This window comes from Phyllostomus discolor, chromosome 2, assembly GCF_004126475.2.
Source record: "Phyllostomus discolor isolate MPI-MPIP mPhyDis1 chromosome 2, mPhyDis1.pri.v3, whole genome shotgun sequence".
Classification (NCBI taxonomy): Eukaryota; Metazoa; Chordata; class Mammalia; order Chiroptera; family Phyllostomidae; genus Phyllostomus; species Phyllostomus discolor.
The window spans coordinates 201,995,311-202,013,936 of NC_040904.2; the positions used below are offsets into that span (position 1 = coordinate 201,995,311).

Here is an 18,626-nt window from a genome sequence, read left to right on the forward strand (position 1 = left end):
AAGGCCCACGTGATGGGAGTGGGCAGGTTCTTTCTCGTGAAGAGAGCCCAACAGGATCTGTCTCTAATAAATTAGCATGGTCTTTTAAGATTAAAAATACCAAAAACATTTTAAATAGTCTGATTATAGTTTCAACATGTCGAACGTACATTTCTATCTAGCCTATAGTTTTAAAGACTCTACATGATTGTAACTTATCATCCCTCATTCCGATATGAAAAAAGAAGAAAGAACCGAGTCATCTTTGAATACGTCGATATTCATAAAGACTGTATAAAATAGAAATCAATAACAAAAAAATCTTCACAGATTGTTAGCCATCTCTTTCAACAATTTCTCATAAATTCTTCTCTTTCCTTAACAGTAGATAACCCCCATCTCAAAAGCAAATGCTTTCCAACATTTCCCAATGAGATCAGTGATTGCTTTTAATGGGAGCTATTGCTCTTTGAGATGTTTAGATGAAGGGGGAATATATTTTATAAACTAATAAATGCCAAAAATTGACTCAAGGAGATGTGGCAGAAGCTATTTTTAGCAGGTGAATCTATGCATTTTTTCTTTTTGTTTTTTATTTTCTCCACTTGCTGAATATCTGTTTTAGAGCAGAGAGCACCAAAAAAAAAAAAATCAGTAAGTAATCATTTGTTTAGTTCTGCCATTTGCCTGTAAGATACTTTCCCCCCATTTATATTCCATGCTCTGATCAAGGTGTTTAGATTGGGTAACATAGTGCTGATTTTGCTGAGTTTGAGAGCCAACAAAATAATGGAGCCTTCTGATTCTAAACCATTTCCATCTTCTGCCCCGACACCCCCAAACTCACCATTTGGTGAACAGTCTGCAACTTGTGAGCGATAAACAGTTGAAAGGTGGTGGTGACTAGACCAAATGCTGCCTTATTAAGCCATCTAGTTATAGAATTGTTGTTTTTATACTTTAAAAAAATATGTCTATGCTTTCTTTTTTTTCTTTTTTTCCTTTTTTTTTTTAGTCAAGTACTTTCTTAAAGAAACAATAGCACCACATTGGCATAGCTGGCCAAACAATAAACGGGAAAGCAAAACTGTGCTACGTCTTCCATTTGAATCATACTCCCAAGTGCATAAACCAGTAACAGAAACCCTGGAGCCGCAGGGCATGAGATGCTTTTACCCACACAGACAGTGACATCCCCAGGAGGGGAAGGATTCTTAGGGAGGCCAGCCTTTTTTTTTTTTAATAAGATTTCTCAAAACAGGGATTTTTTTTCCTTAATATTGCATTGGGCTCTGAGTGTGTGAGTGTATGATGTGTTGGAAGAGTTTTTCTCTAGCTCTAGAAGAGTGGATTGTGATGGAGAGATGTGTTAGCTTTTTCAATGGAGCCTCCTTGTCTTAAAATGTTTCAACAATGTCATTATGCTATTTGGGGAAAGGGGAACAAAAATTTGAGAGCGGTATTCTGTATCATTATTTAAATGACAAGCCTATGAAGTTGAAAGCTAAATATTACTAATATTTATGACTGTTTCACGCATATCTTGAAATTGCTTCACTTTAAAATTCCGGAGCAAAGCTTATGAAGTTTTTAGTTGTGAACTTTTAGTTGCTCCCTTTCTGTCTGTCCTGGGTTGTTCTGCTGTAGTATATGGTGATAACCTGAGTTTTGGAGTTTACAAGAAATTGTCTCCTAGTTTTAGTTTTAATTCATTTGAAAATAAGATAGTGGGTTAATATAAGGATTAGTTAATTTTTAATTAGATGACTTACTACAGTCGGAGAGGATTATGTGTTGGGGAAAGTTAAGAAAGATGATGTCTTTGCCTATTTAAGCTTTCCTCACCAGAGCATTTGGACCGTGAATAGAATTTCTAAGTCAATCAAGTAAGTCATAGACACTTTTAGAATCATCCCATCCAACTAGATCTGGAAACCTGTAGGTCAGCAGAAGATTGCATAAAGTATTGCCGGGAGTCAGTAACTTAAAAAGGTATATACTCTGGGAACAAAAACTAAAAATTAGAAGTGCCATTTTGAAAAGAGAGGTGCAGCACCCTGCTCCACAGAACCCATATGTTTGGAAAACAGACGAAGGGTAAAAATGACTTCTGGTTTCTTTTACATCTGTCCATAGTGGTCAGAATGTTGCTCAGCATGCCCGAGATGCTCAATTCAAATAACACTGTGGACTGAGGGTTAAAATACTTGTTGGCTGAGCAGGAGCACCCACCAAATAGAACTTTTTGCGTATGTTCTGAATTTCAGGAAGTATGTATGTACGTATTTTTATTTCTGGCCTCTGAACCTTAAGGTGAACCAGTGGGATGAAAACTAAAGATGTCATTTTTGTTTTCCATATGTATTTTCTAATAATAAAAGGGATACAATATACATGAAAGAATCAAACCTGGTTGCTTTTCATCCAAAAGTTATAGGGCAGATAAAAGATCCAAATGGTGGGTGATTCATTGTTCTAATAAAATCTTGGTACATAGACAGGAAACATTTTTTAGGTCACTATGGGCTTGTCCTCACCATTGGGTTTTCTTGATACCAATTTTTAGCTGAATGGATAAGACACATCCATGGAAGGCTGGGGCCACTCTTCTAGGCAGACATGAGGGAGAATTTCTACTCATGAAGGAAATTTTTGCTTCTTGGCTAGCAACTCTACTCAAGTATATGTTAACAAAAAAATTTAAAAAATGTATGTATATAAATGTATATACATATATGGCCAAGGATAAAAGGAAAATTTATCAAAGAAAGGAATTATTATTTTTTATTAGCTACTATTTCAATAGTTGAAATCTTGGACCATTTTTAATATTGCCTAAAAAATGAATACCTGTGTTTTTCAAAATGAACTGAGTATCACTTATAATATTAAAAGAACTATTACTAGATTTCTAGTAACTGTTTGGAACACTCAGTGAGTGTTAACAAATTGACTAATCACCCTTTTGTTGGTAAAAGTCTTTTTGTTTTTCTCCTTTTTTCTTTTCCTTTCCTTTTGCTTCCTATTTATGAACCCAAATGCAGAATTCAAAATAGTTGTTAATCAAAAGTCTCTAACTTAGTTTGAAAACATTTTAGAAGAGCTCAAGCTGCTAGCTTTTCACAACTAGCTAGTTGGGTACATAATGGAATAGCTTTATTGACAAAAATTGGTGTGTCAGGAACATTAGGCTAATCAATTTCCTAGCTGTGCTCTACATGGGTTGTTTATAGAATTCCTTGCACCCCAGCAACTCAAGGGCTCTGAATTTGCACCTTCATAGCAACCCAGGATAATAATCTGGAGCTTTATCTTTTTAATCCTCATACCACCCCTGTGAGGTAGGTAGATGACATATTGCCCCATTTTGCAGATGAGGAAACTGAGGCACAGAGAGGTGAAGTGACTTGCCCAAGGTCACAAAGTGGTGAGTCCGTGGCCGAGTCGGCAGATGTTTGTTCTTCAGTGAGAAAAAGAAACCAGGGCTGTTCAACTCCTAGCCTTCTGTTTTTCCCACTCCTTGCTGGACTCGCCAAACAAATTTGCATTGGTGGACTTTGTGTCTTCAGTTTCTTTTGGAAGGCATAATCGGGGGTACTTTGCCTTCTTTCCTGGGTGGGTGGATCATTAGTACCCTTCCCCTCTGTGTCATCTCTGGGTCCAGGCATCCTCTTTTGTTTTGCTTTCACCTTTTACCGTTTTGGCCAGATTCTCTCATATAACAAACTACAAAATAGCACCATTGTCCTAAAAAAGAGAGTTTTACATACTGTTTGATATATCTGGTATTGTTGATATGTGAAGTTTACATAGTGCTCTATATGGAAAAAATTAAGAGGGAGAAGTTGCTAATTAGGTCGCACACTAACTCATCATTTGAAGGAACTGTTGAGAGTTTGAGACTTTCTATGCTTAACACATACACTTAAAAATGTTTGGCCTCAAAGTTGCAACTATTTGCATTTTTTTAAGCAAGATGTGGAAAAATAAAGCTTTGTGTCTAAAATAAAGGCATCCAACTTATATTTGGTATAAATGCCACAGATAGAATCTCGTGGATTAAAAATCGGTATGCCACTTGACTGCTTGCTGCTGCTATGGCAGAGGCCAAATTTGGCAAATGTAAGGTGATGAAGGGGGGTGGATGGAGACAGACAAACAAGGTCATCAGATACTGTAAAACAAACAACCTGTGTTGTGTAGAAAGAAGTGCAAATAAAAAATTAATAAACCACTTAGACAAGACTGCTGAATGAATGGCTCCAGTAGCCAAGATTCAGAGACAAATTTAGTGCAACTGGATCTAGACAACACCCATGCATTTGTGGCTCTTGAGAGGCAGGGACTAAGATATATATTTATATATATATAGATATATAGATATATTTTTTCTTTATAGAACATTATTGATAAAGGATCAACAGCAATCTACCAACTCCAGGACCATTTTTTTGCAAGGTGCAAAGCTTTTAACAATCACTTCTAAAGACAATGTTTGTAATGTTTACTCGTGTATTTCATTGGGGGGGAATGCTCATTTTTTGAAAGTTATCAAACTTATTTTTTGGTAGATTTTCTGGTGCTTTATAGGTAACTCATGCACAGCAAAGGACCCTGCCGGTGGCATGTCATTCTTCACTCCTCAGGAAGGTCCTCCTACATTCTGTAATTCTTATTTCCTGCATTCCCTCTACTTGCGTTCTTCAAATGTACTTCCTAAAAACAAGAGAGAAAAAGTGCCATTAACTTGGGGAATTTTTATATACCTTACCCATCATCTACTTCTAACATTGAGTTTCAACCTTTTATATCTTATGCCTTACCAGTCAACCTAGCAGAGAGCTTGGGCCAGGTTTTTCTGAGAAAAAATGTATTTAAGGAAATAGGCTTTTAGCTAAATCTCACTCAAGCTACTTCTATGTGCCCCCGGTGGCATGGGGACCACAGATTGCTTTATAACCATGCAAACATGTGTTTCTATTCATCTGCTGCTATCACCGATTTATGGATAGAAAGGAGATCCTGAAAAATTCAGTCTCCTGGCTTGTAGCATCTTTTCCTAGTGAGGAAAAAAAAAGTCATATTTTGGGATTATCATTTGTGGTTTTATTGCACTTTGCTGTGTTTTAATTTTTGTCAAAAGAGGATATTTCTTTTTTATGTCTTCCTTTTTGCCCTTTGGAGAAAGACATAGTTTTAGAAGTAGATGATTGGGAAACTTTGCAATTGATCTGGCATCACAGACACACTGACAGAGTTTTTACCTTGTAGGATTAAGGATTAAAGACTTAGTACATGAAAGCACTTATAATAGGTCTGGCACATGGCAAGTACTACGTAAGTATCATCATCATCAACATCGTCATCATCATCCATCTTACTCCTTTTATTCTCGGTATTTTATTTTTATTGGAAGTAACCATGCCTGGACTAAAATTCCAGGGTTCCTTCTTTGGCGCTACCATTCACTCATCAACAAGCAATGGTTTCCTCCAAGGAATACTACATTTTCCTTAGGACAGAAACTCTATGATAGTAGGCACTTGGCTGTTTGCACAGTTACAGCCTATGTTTAGAATAGCGCTCAGGGTTCTGCAGGTGTTCAGTACCTAGTTACAGAATGAATTAAATATATGAACAAATGCATGTTTGATAATCAATTTATTATACTTTTCCTATAGTTATTGTATACTCAAATGTGTTTAAACAGCAACGTTTATTTAGATACATAAGATGTGAAATAAAACCCAGGAGGAAGTGGCGTTTGAAACACCTATGAAACACCTGTCATTAGGTGTTTCTTCTCTTGGTTTCAACTCTGGCCAGGAGGCCCTTCTAGGAGAATGTAATGAGTGATTGTTGGTCCAGAACAGGGTTTCAAATCCACAGTGGCCCTTTATCTGAGAACAGGTTTCTGTCAAGACCAAAAACAATAGTTCTTTCCACGGTGGCTGGGATCTCCAAATTCTTCCTTCTGGCTAAGGTAATCACTCACCGGATCATTGTTAGGAGCTTACAGACCATTGTACGGGACCTTTAAGTTTCTTTGGACGTGATGCCTGGAGGGGGTGAGAAGCTGAGGCAGAATCATCTACTCATCCTTGGGCTAAGGCCCATAGGGATTTGGTCATTTTTCTTTTTTGTTTTTGTTTTTAACATTTATTTTATTTATACATTTTCAGAGAGAAGGGAAGGGAGAAAGAAAGAGAGAAAAACATCAATGTGTGGTGGCCTGTCACGTGCCCCCTACTGGGGACCTGGCCCACAACCCAGGCATGTACCCTGACAGGGAATCAAACTGGCGACCCTTTGGTTTGCAGGCTGGCACTCAATCCACTGAGCCACACCAGCCAGGGCTGGTCACTGTTTCTAACACATGTTTTTCAGCTCTACCTGGAATATTGGAGTTATCACCAAGTCCTTCATAAAAGCCAGTTAGTACTTTGTAAGTTAATGGTCAACATCTTATGGTGACAGAATAGAAGGAAGATGGCATCATTGTGTAAAAATGCTTATTAAAATATCTAGCTCAGGGGCCACTGAAAAGAAAGCTTATGGAAAGAAATTGGTCATGTGTATAGGATAGCTTGAAATGCCATCTGTTTAAAATCCTGGCACTTCCCCAAATATCGTAGACCATTTATTAAGCCCACTTAATATGTATTTCTTGCTGAATAAAGCATCTCCTGTTAAACTACCAGTAAATTTGTATTTCTAATCTTACATCTTATTGTACTTTCTTAGAGGAGTTCCTCAGAAAAATGGCAGAAATACATATGGGGCCACATAGTGGGATCACTGTCACCCCAAATACCTTGAAATGTTTCTGTTCAATTCTCAGCAAACCCTGCTGATTAGGTATGTGACAATCGAAACTCCAAACAGTTATTATTAAGGGTCCTTACCTCTCTACCAAACTACTGACCAAATTAACAAGTCTAAAAATATGCTAATTTGAGTTTTAGCTTTTTCTGTTTAAGAGGTATACCAACTTAGAGAAAAAAAAGATATTCCTAAGACTGTGGAAAATACCCAAACTAGGAAAATACTCAAGAATGAAATAATAAATTGAAAGAAAGCCACATGAGGTGTTTAATCTTTCATCTTCATCTCAAGCTACATTAAATCCCAGCTTTGCAGAAGAAGGCATTTGAATATCTTCTATGCTTCACTCTTCACATTCATGATGCTGAGGCAAAAGGACCTGAGGTTCGATTGGTCCACCACATAGATGTTATCCTTTCCCCGACAGGGAGAATCTTTTCATGTTGTCCCAAAGCTGAGGTGTAAAGTCTGGACAGAGGGATCCAGCCAATTTCTTCCGGGCCTGTGTCGGCATCGCAACAAAGCCATGGGCAGAGACTCACTTGAGGAAAGCCGACTCGGCTCCGAGCAGCACGGTTCCCATGCACACACACGTTCGGTGGAGGCCATTCAAAACCAGCTGGGATGTCGTCTGGTTTGCGTTTGGCTCCCTTCCCAGGCTCTCACATGTGACTTCTTTGTTGCAGACAATGACAGTGACAAAACAAAAGCACTCAGGGATTTGGTCTCAGTTGCATCTGTTGCTTTGCTCATTGTGTTCATTTAATTGCACTGGCCACCCTTGACCATGGGCAGCAAGTGGAGGCATGTCAGGGGCAGCCATCGGAGCTGGCTCCCACCTTCAGGGCACTTCTTGAAGGGTTATGAAACTGTCCCACATTCAACCAAGCAAAAACTTTTCACTTCGGCAGCTTGTCCAAGACAAACAAACCAGCTGAAGCTGTTTCTAGTACGCAGCTAGACAGATTTTTGAAAGGAGAACAGTAGTGAGTAAATATTGTTTCCTATTGACACCAGGGAAGGTAAGATTTTTTTTTAAATGTTGGTTCTTTAGCTCACCAGGGTTGGATGAGGGAATTTATTTCTCTGAAGAAAGAGTTGACCAACTCAGTGGGAAATGAGTTTGAGGAGGGTTTAGTTTTGCAATATATATATTATTACACATTAGGTACCATACACAGATATTTACGAAGCCAGAAAACAACTTATAGGGGTCATTCACATTCTCCTGATATCTCTTAGGTCTAATCCTAGCTCCTAGCATTTCAGAAGAAAGCTATCTACAAACTTATTTTTAAAGATTTTATTTATTTTATTTTTAGAGAGAGGGGAAAGGAGGGAGAAAGAGAGAGAGAAACATCAATGTGTGGTTGCCTCTCATGTGGCATCCACTGGGGACCTGGCCCACAACCCAGGCATATGTTCTGACTGGGAATTGAACTGGCACGCCTTTGGTTCACAGCCTGCACTCAATCCACTGAGCTATACCAGCCAGGGCACTATCCACAAACTTTTTGATTAAGAAGGTCACTGAGAGCTAATAACAATGGCAGTAATAATAATCTGGATTAACATTTGCTGCCTCCCCAAGAAGTAAAACAATATCTGGTGCCTCAAGGTCCCAATGTCTCTCCAGTAGCTGTAGTTGATGATTTCACGAGTTGCCCCTGATCCCCGATGGTGGTAGATGCTGGTTTAGGGGGTGGGTGCCATCCTGACCACAAGTGTGAGCTGAGCCCCATTTGTATGGTTATTGATAGAGGAGAGTAGCACAGTATTCAGTGAGCAAAAGCTAACCCCGTGGGTATTGTAAACTCTTCTCTTCTCCTTGCCTATCTTTATGAGATTTTTTTGCTTGAGAGACAGAATTGAAATGAAGGGTGATAATAGTTTTTTTTTTTAATTCCAGAGAGAAAGCAGGGATATTTTCAATAGACTATGTTTCTGCTTCTACCCACTCCAAACAAGTTGAATGTATTTTATGACATAAACTCTAAGAAAAGCCTGGCACCCTATAAAACTTCTGAGAAAATACTGTCCAACATGGAATATTGGCCCATTATACATCATAAGGTCCTAACTTTGCACTGATTTTATCCTAAAAAGGGAAACATGGGGGGTGGTGGAGAAAGAGCAGTGGATGCTTGAAAAGATGGTCCAGGCCTCAGCGCTTTACCTGTTAAAAAGGATAGGTTCTTGCTATTTTGCTGGCTTGGTCTGCAGGCGTGAAATTGTGGAGGACAATTTAGATGTCTCAGTACCAACTTTGATATCTCTTTCCTTCGGGAAATCACAAGCTCAAATTCAGGAGAGTTAGGTCAGCTTTTCCTCTCTGGGAGCCAAGCCGAATGAGTGTCATGTGATTTTACTCAGCACTTTGGAATGTGACTTTTAAAACCAGAGGTCAAGGTGCACATTTTGAGAGACTTGTGCTCCTGACGGAGTGGCTGCCTCTTTAACAAAAAAAAAAAAATGAGAGGTATGTAGACTGGACACGGTGTTGGTTAGCCCAGCTTCTTGTTTTTTATTTTCGTGGAAACCACCACATCCTATCTGCTATGTGATTATGGTGGGAATGGCCATTTTTTTTTCTTAATATGACCCTCTCCTCTGGCTATAGTGGACTGGCCTAGGGCAGGCTCCTTTCCCAAGCCCCAAGACTGAATGTGGGAGTGACACTAAGGCAGGCTCATTCCTGGGGAATAGAAGACTCCCTTCCTTTATGGGCCAGCTTTGGCTCAAGGACCTTCCTTAGACTGTACAGACATCTAGGATGCTTCCGTCAACCTACTCCCCCTCTGTCCTTCACTTGGGGCCAGACTTGCACTGTTTTCTTACAGCTTGCTTAGTCTTCCCTGATTCTCTCCTATTTCCTTTCATATAGACATTTTTCCCTAATAAAACCCTTGCTCATTTAACCCAGCCTCATCTGTTTCTTGGAGGACCTGGGCTTACACAGGTGCCTGAGATCCAGACTCCCCACACGGAACTTGTGTGACCTTGGCAATCACTAGGCTCTTCTCTTGCTCTCAGTTTCCTCTTCTGTAAAATGAGAGTGTAAAGTAGGAGCACTCCCTTCAGAATGTTGTAATGATGACGTGTGGTCTCCCTGACACATTTACCTGGCATGGAGAGGTATCCACAGTAGTATGCGAGAGAGGGGACCGTGTGAAGGGCCCTTGGTTCAGATCCATTTTGTGAACTTGTTAGCAACATCAGCCTGCTCTGCCTTCTGTGCTGTCAAGGGTCCACTCTGCGCTGTGCAGTAAATTATACACGTGTTTGTTTCCCCACTAACAAGTAAGCTCCTCCATGGCAGTAGCTTGCGTCCTTCACCTCTGTATCTACCACTGATGCATGGTTCTTTGAATAAACAAACCAGGAAATACTTGTTCAGTTGATTTAACAATAGGAATAGACTTCATTCAAGTCAACAGCAAGGCTATTACTTCCTGATTTGCTCTGTACAAGGACAAAGAGGACACAGCCCTCTCCACTCTCAGAACTTACAACTGGTGGGCTGTGCTAAGGTAAATACCAACAAACAGATTCAGAAGAGAAAGAGCAGTGCATGGTTAACACACTGGAGTCCATTCTGAGTTTCAGTTCTGGTTTGGCCACTTGTTAGAGCAAGACCTTGGCAAGACATTTAACCATACACTGCCCAAGTTTTCTAACCTTTAGAATGGAGATAATTATAGTATTTACCCTACAGACTGAATGGTGAAGATTAAATAGGGTGGTTTACTATAGCCCTTAGCACTGGACAAATGCCTAATAAATACCAGCTATCGTTATTGCTATTGCCTTTTTTTTTTTTTGGCACTTACTATTGTCACAGCACATCCCTTGTTAGGGTGCTGCCCTTTCTCTGGTGGAGAAAGAGTAGCCACCTTCCTGGGTGCCCAGAACCTGTTAGAGTGCTGGGATATTAGATGTATAGCTCTATTTTCCCTAGGGACTGGCGCATCTTGAGGAATCCCTAGGAATTAGGGAACTTGTACTTGTCCCATCAGTATTCCACCATTATCCCAACCTAGCAACTTTTTTACTCTTTGAAGGATATCTCCTAACTCCATTTCAAATATATCTGCCTGTGATATAAGAAATCACTAACAAAATGGTTTAAAAGCCTGGAGAAAAAGAAAAGAAAAGAAGAGGAAAGAGAAGAGAAGAGAAGAGAAGAGAAGAGAAGAGAAGAGAAGAGAAGAGAAGAGAAGAGAAGAGAAGAGAAGAGAAGAGAAGAGAAGAGAAGAGAAGAGAAAACAAGAGAAAAGAGGGACAGTTTCCCTTACTGGCAAGAGGGTATATCTGTTGTCTTTACTAGTCTTGAAGGATGTTGTAAAATACCTCAGTGTTTGGGGCAGCTTAGACTGTTGATTTTATGGGCAGCTTGTTTAGTTAGCTGTTTGTGTTTGTGTCACATTTTTAAATTAAAAAAATGTTTAAGCACACTGTCTTTCCCAGAGGGAGTTGATTTTGGAATCGCTGAAAGGTTCAAATGTTGTGGTATTTAAAAAAGTGAAACACCAGATTCTAGCAATTTCACTGATATGTGCTAAAGATTCAGCACATTTTTGCCTAAAAACTGAATTTGATTATTTTTTTTCTGTTAAGCCTCCAAACTGTCATTATTTCATCTGACATATAACCTATGCTAGAATACTTAAACTAGTGTATGCAGTCACTTATACTACAATGTGCTGGGGAGATGTGAAGCCCAGAGTTTTTTTTTTACCTTTTGGTGTCATTTTAATGCAACAGTGATGAGGTCACAGGATTGGTAGGAAAGGGCGTGGCCCTCTTTTACTCATTACTGGTGTGTGTGATGAATCTGGGCAGAACACTCAAGTACTGTGTTCTACAGACTGACGGGTGTTGCAAGGCTGGGTGAAAAAGGGGAAGGCATTAAGCAAAAAATAAAAACAAAGCAAACAAACAAACAAACAAAAACCCTATAGATACAGACAACAGCATGGTGATCACCGGAGGAGAAGAGGGTGAGGAAAGGCAGAAGAGGGTAAAGGGGCAATAAATGGTGATGAAAGGAGACTTGACTTGGGGTGGTGAACACAATACAACATACAGGTGATGAACACCTGAAATCTGTGTAATTTTATTAACCAATGTCACCCCAATAAGTTCAATGAAAAAACCCACAAATATTGTGTTCTAACCTTTCCTCCTCATTGAATTGAGAGAACTTTTGGAAGTCTGGAAGGCTCTCCTGAAGTTTGAGAATGAATAAAATAGCACTATGATAAGTTGAAGTGATTTGCATGTGTTTGAGGTTGATGGGAGCCTTCAGCATAAAGAAGTAAACATACTTGGTGCCAGCCATTGCTTTCCCAAGACAGAACATGGTGCAAGAACAATTTATGCGTGTATACAGTTTTTAGAAACCAGAATTGTTGCATGGTGCCAAAAGCACTTCAAAAGCACTACCTTCATCCTAGTGTGCTTTTGAAGAAGAAATGAACATCATTGTTCACCTGAGAGACAAATCAGAGCATCCAATAGTGGCCTCAGTCAAACAATACTGGCAAAATAGCCATGATGATGCTATGTATTTATTGATCCATTTATACTTTTCATAGTTTTCAGTCTGGCAATTCTTCATGGACCATTCAAGCATGCCACACTCACACCATGACACAAATATTGCATGTTCCTAAGCCTACAGTTATCAGCTGATTAGGGATCTTAACCAACCCTCAACTTTCCGTGGGCTTGTTCCTAATCATTTGGAATTTTTGTCCTACTGTAGCTGTTATCCACAGCTCTGAAAATAGCACATGGTGTTTTCATAGATGGCAGGGCTGGTTGGTCTTTGATTACTTGACCTCTTGGAGTTGGTCAGACATAAAGCCTTATGTGAACATTTATATATTTTACACAGACATTGTAAAAACCTTTGGCATATGAATCCCAGCCTGGAAGCCTGGGCCACGTGGCCAGTTTGGATTTGTTGTAAAAATCTCTTAGTTTCTCAGTGGCATTTTGGGGGCTATTTTACTGGAGAGAAAAGTTGCCATCATGTTCATAGATTTTGCTCATAACATCCCACCTTCCTATGGAAATTCTGACACTGCCAGGGAGAGGAGCCAAGGAGGACAGTATAAATAATTGCCCCCTTTTCTCCAGAGTGACAATGACCTGTGCCTACTTAAATAAATGTATGTTCCTTTGTCTGATTCTGGGAACAAAAGTGTATGCTAGAGTGAATAGAGGAAGTTAGAGGTTAACGGTTATAGAGAGTGAAAGTGGTGGAAAAAGCATTTGATAGTTTTTGCCAATAATCTCATTCTCTAGTAGGAGGGGAGGCAGGGAATGCAGAGAGGAAGACTGGCTGGATGCACCGACTTTCAGTTGTGCTGGGTCAAGGATGAGCCCTGAAAGTTTCTAAGTTGCAGATTGGTTCTATGTGGAAGTTACTGGATTCTGATCTATAAGACCACTACAGATTGAATTGGAAGTAGATGAAGTCACTGGATCCTTAGAAGGTATAATTAAAAAAGAAAAAACTTCTTTCTGCTTCTTCAATAATGTTTCCTTTATTTTATGACCAATATGTAACTTAGGACTGGAATCTTTGAGAAGACAAAGGAATTACCCATTTTCTGATTAGATTTTGCAGAGCAATTTACCTTCACTGAAAGAAAAGCCGGAAAGCTGTTTTTACCTATAATTTTGGAATGTGATTCATCCCAGACCCTCAGTGGATACAAAAACAAAACTACATAAACACACACAGAGCAAAGTAAAGAAGAGAAAATACCAATCCCTCCCCCTCAGCCCCCAACTATTTACTGTAGTTAATTACAGATTGCATATTATCACCAAGGGCATTTCAAGTTAAAATTAGTTGAATCCACCTTTAGCATTCTTACTTTTTTTAATCAAACCTCTAACTTTCTCGAGAGTTAATTTCCTGACCAATGGGTCTTAAAACTATAACCACATTAATTAATAAATAAAGATGGAATTTTCCAAAATGTTTTCTACCTCTTGTTACTTATCTAGCAATAGCCCATCAGAGCTACAGTTGAGTTCCTAGCATGGTGAGAATGCTCTTAGCAGCTCTCTAGAAGCAGCAGACACAGGCCCACAGACCCACTGGCCCACACTTCATTATTTCCCTGCTGTTCTCAATTTCTATTTCTCTCTTACTGAGTTTAAACCTAAGTCTTGCCCTGGCTGGCATAGCTCAGTGGACTGAGGGCGGGCTGAGAACCAAAGCATCACAGGTTCAATTCCTAGTCAGGGCACATGCCTGGGTTGCAGGCCACGGCCCCCAGCAACTGCACATTGATGTTTCTCTCTCTCTTTCTCTCTCCCTTCCCTCTCTAAAAATAAATAAATACAATCTTAAAAAAATTCTTAAAAAAAAGAGAAAAACCCTAAGTCTTTATTTCTCAATCATCTCTTTTTGTTGCTGGATAAATGTGAGGTAACACTAAAAGTATTCAAAGAATCCCGCTAAAAAAGAACCTTAAATATGTGGGCATTGAGGAAAGGTGCTCAGATTTCAGTCGGGCCCTTGAGAACAGAGAAGCTGATTCTGATCTTGCAGGTCTGGCAGGTCGGTGGCCACTGAAGAACCTTTGCTAATCTCACCTGTTCTTTCTTTAAAAATGGACTTATCTTGCTCAGGTCAATAAGGATCGTCACTGAGGTTCAAAGGAGTCAGTGGCTGGGGAGCATACAATCTAAGGAATTCTATAGTGGATATTCCAAACCTCATCAAGAGCATGTTGCTTCATCTAAAAATGATTTCTACCAAAGCCTTTCACTTGTACTTCAGACTATCAACTTTACCCTTGGGTTGAAAGTCAGCTCCCATAGACACAGTCAACAGTATGGTGATTACCAGTGGGAAAGGGGGTGGGGGAAGTAGAAGAGGCTAAAGAGGGGATAAGTGGTGATGAAAGGAGACTTGACTTGGGGTGATGAACACATAATACAGTGTACAGATTATATGATTATGGAATTCTACACCTGAAACCTATATCATTTTCTTAAGCAATTTTGTCACCACAATAAATTCAATAAAAATGTAAAAAGTCACCTTCCTGTTTTCTAGTAAGTTTTGCAAAATGCCCTATTCCCTTTACATAGACGAGTAAAGAGAAGAAACCTCATCTACCCCCATGGATGCTAATGGACTTGAGAAGTGGCAAAATGCATTACTGAGGAAAATGCTGTTTTCTGTTGGTGGTTGGTGGGAGGGAGGTGGTCAGGGAATGGAGGGAGAGAAGAGGAAAGGCTCTCCGGACCTTATTTCATTGCCTCTTTCTCCACCCTTCCATCCTAACAGCACTCACACTAGAAGCTCTATGAGGTTTTGTTTGTTTTCAAGAGATGTTTGAAAGAAGATCAAATGCTTGTGAAAGGCACTGGATCGGCAGCCCTAGAAACTGAAATGTCCCGGAAGCGGTGTGAGCCCGGAAATATCCCACATTTCTATTTATTTTGGCAATTTGATTTAAAACTAGTAAGAGCTGGAGTTCATGCTACAATTAAATTTTCCTCAGGCACCACGAAATGAAAACACATATTACATTTGATTTTAACTGGTTGAGAAAAATGGTGGTTTTCTGAAAGTTCATTCTATGACCTAAAATAAAAGTTAAAGGAGCCTCACGTGGGACAAGTGAGCTTCCTTTTAAGTGGTAATTATTTGTAGAACTGGGTTCTTTAGTTGGAAGGGGTCTTAGGTCACAGAGCTCTCTTTTCTTGTCATATGCCTGAAACCTACTATCACGATGCTGAAGAGTATTGGCAGCTTGGGCTTAAAGTTTTGGGTGATATGAGACCTATTTCTACCTGAGGAGACCTATGCCTGTTTTCAATGCCTCTAATTTTTATAACTAAGTAAAATAATATTAACAAAAACTTTAATAGTGCTTACTATGTACCAGGCATCAATTTATTCACCATAATGTATATGTATGTACACATAATATATATGTGTACACATGCACAAAGAATCTCAAATCCTCACAACTGTATGAGGTAGAGTCAGTTAGATAGATTCACTTAGGTAGATTCTCATTGACAGATGAGGAAATTGAGGCACAGGTAAGTCACATCATTTGCCCAAGTTCATACCACTAGGAAGCAAGTCAGGATTTGAACCTAGGCAGTGTGGTTCCAGAGTCTGTACTCTTAATCCCCTAGTGCTTTACTGCCTCTCCGATCCTTATGATTCTCCTTCATGCCTAGTACGGAAGTTTGCACGTTGTAGGTGCTCAATAAAAAATACTTTTCAACAATTTTATTTCAGGATCCTGATTCTTTACACATTCCCATAAGTTTCACACACAATCTTCAATTTTCCCTAAGAGAAACAGTTGAAATAGTAGAAGTTTAGGTAATGACTACTACTCTGCCTACTTCAAAGAAGTATTGAGTGGACTAATAGGTACATAATATTCACTATAAAGTACACAGGCAGCTGCTACCTTTAGCAGTAGGTCTTGAATAATTTCAATTTAGGCTAGAGATGGAAATTCTGAACATGCAACACCTGCATAAGCACAACTCCTTTGCTGTCTCTTGTACTCTGTACCTGACTCACTATCTTGTGCAATGACGACGAGCAGAATCATGCCATCTCAGCAGTGTTGTGTATTTTTATATGTCTTACTACCACTATTCACCTGCCTATATCACCCGTTTGTCCACCCACCTATCCATCCATCCATCCATCCATCCATCCATCCAGCATTATATGCCATGTATCGCTAGTATTGATACTAGAGAGGGGGGATAGAAAGACAATAATAGGTTCTTCCTGTCTACTTAGTTCATGTTATTCGGAAATCACATGTAGCCATTCAAGATAATTGCTTTAGAGTTGGTAAAAACACATCCCAAAAAGAAAGTGTTTTAATCCATAATCTGGGAGTTAAACATTCCTTAACGATAGAAAATTTTACTGCTTTTTTCCCTTTTGATGTCTTTGTCTTATTTTTTTCTTGAATGAAGTTCATCACTGGTAATGTGATGTACTACAGTAATTATAGTTTATCCAAACCATGATTTATAATTGACATGTATTCAACCATGCATGAAAGAAGGAAGAGATAATTCTCTAAGGAACCTTTTTGTAGGACATGAACCGTTCATTCTTCTGCTCAGTTGTGGTCGCTTGAACAGCCATCTGTGTTTGCTGGCTACTCTCAGGTGGTAGTCACAGTAGGTATTGGCCTGTGCCTGAGGCTGGTCCTAGAGCATGATGTGTTAGTAGAGAACTCAGCATCTCTTGAATAAGGTGGCTGGACAGATGGCTTTCTTCTGCTCTGATAAGCCAGGATCCACTTTGCAACCACAATAGCTGTGGCTTGGCTCCCATCTGAGGCTTCAACATGCTTCTGATTGGATCTTTCCTTCTAGACTGAGGCTTGAGCATATCCATGTATTATATATCTTGGGTTTTCAGTGAAGCATTGAGAGAGGATGACGCTAAAGTAGAAAGCATGGCAGGGGCTTGAAGGACCAGGCAGAAAGGAGGTTCCTTTACACCATGATATTTTCGATGTAGGCTACTTAGATGAAATGCTTTGCTTCCTGGTTTAGTCATTTTCTTTCCGCAAGGGTTATCATTTGCTTGGCTGAGCACTTACCCTCTCTCAGCTCTTAAAATGAGTAATTTGGGTGATCTTGAGGCTTTCTTTGCTTCATTATCCATGAAGACCCTCAACCTACCATTTAAATCAAGGGAGGTGTTAAGACCTACATTCTGTGATTTGACTTAGCTTTTTTTTTAACCCTTAGGGGAATCCAGCACCCCTGCTCTCATTTACTCCCTTCCTTCTGGTGGAAAAATATGAAATGAGTGGGAGACTTCATGTGGCTACTTCTGCCCCATTTTTTTCTTTTGGAATTCATAGTAGTCCATGTTGATTATGTGCTGTTTTTTTTTTACTGGAAAGAAGAAGGGCAGCTTAGAACTGAAGCACACTTTTACCCATTTCTGGATCTCAGTAGCCTTACTTTTGCAATGAAGCAGTTTGAACCAAATGATTTCTGAGGCTTTTTGCAGCTCTAACATAACATGGTTTTAGTATTTGCATGGAGTAGAAACTCCCAGGATTTCAGATCTAAAAATGTAGGGGTGTGTGTGTGTGCATGAGAGAGAGGGAGGGAGGGGAGGGAGAGAGAGTGTGTATTTTCTAAGACATAGAATCAGAAGGCAGTTAACTTATACATCAGAAGTCTTCTATTAGGGCCGGATTGTGCTACCCACGTCCAAATTCACATATTGGAGCCACACACTCCAATGCCTCAAAATGTGACTGTATTTGGGGATGAGGGTTGCCATACAGGTAATTAAATTAAAATGAGATCATTATGATGGGTCCTAATCTAATATGACCAGTGTCCTTATGAGACTAGGACATTTGGGCACAAAGATATGCCTAGAGGGAAGATGATGTGAAGACACGGGAAGGAGAAGGCCAATTACAAGCCATGGAGAAAGCCCTGGAACAGACCTTTCCCTAGTATTTCTCTGAAGGAACCAACCCTGCCAACAGTTTGATACTGGACTTCCAGTCTCCAGAAGCATGTGAAAGTAAAGTTCTGTTGTTTAAGCCACCTACTCTGTGGTTAAAGCAGCCCTAACAAACTAATACATCTTTTATATCTGATTCTCAGGGGTAAAAGAAAAAGGTTCACTGACCTCCCCTCATAGGTCACCTCATAGGCCTCACAGGCCTGTAGGCAAATACTGGGTGCCCTTTGGCCCAAACCTGGACTTGACTAAGAAATGCAGCCTTCAAAGACAGCACAAGAAAGGCTATCTGGGAACTTCTGTG

At 39.7% G+C, this 18,626-nt stretch overlaps 1 protein-coding gene across 5 annotated transcripts in view; it reads right to left on the reverse strand.

The window, feature by feature from the left end:
- Positions 1-579: 579 nt before the first annotated feature.
- IGF1 (insulin like growth factor 1) overlaps positions 580-18,626 on the reverse strand; it is a 74,045-nt gene continuing 55,998 nt past the window's right edge. For all 5 annotated transcript variants that reach the window (XM_028532789.2, XM_036019498.1, XM_028532790.2 and 2 more), the window contains one exon: positions 580-4,695. In XM_028532789.2, the coding sequence (XP_028388590.1) occupies positions 4,636-4,695 (60 nt within the window). In that variant the 3' untranslated portion in view covers positions 580-4,635. The remainder of the gene's footprint in view (positions 4,696-18,626) is intronic.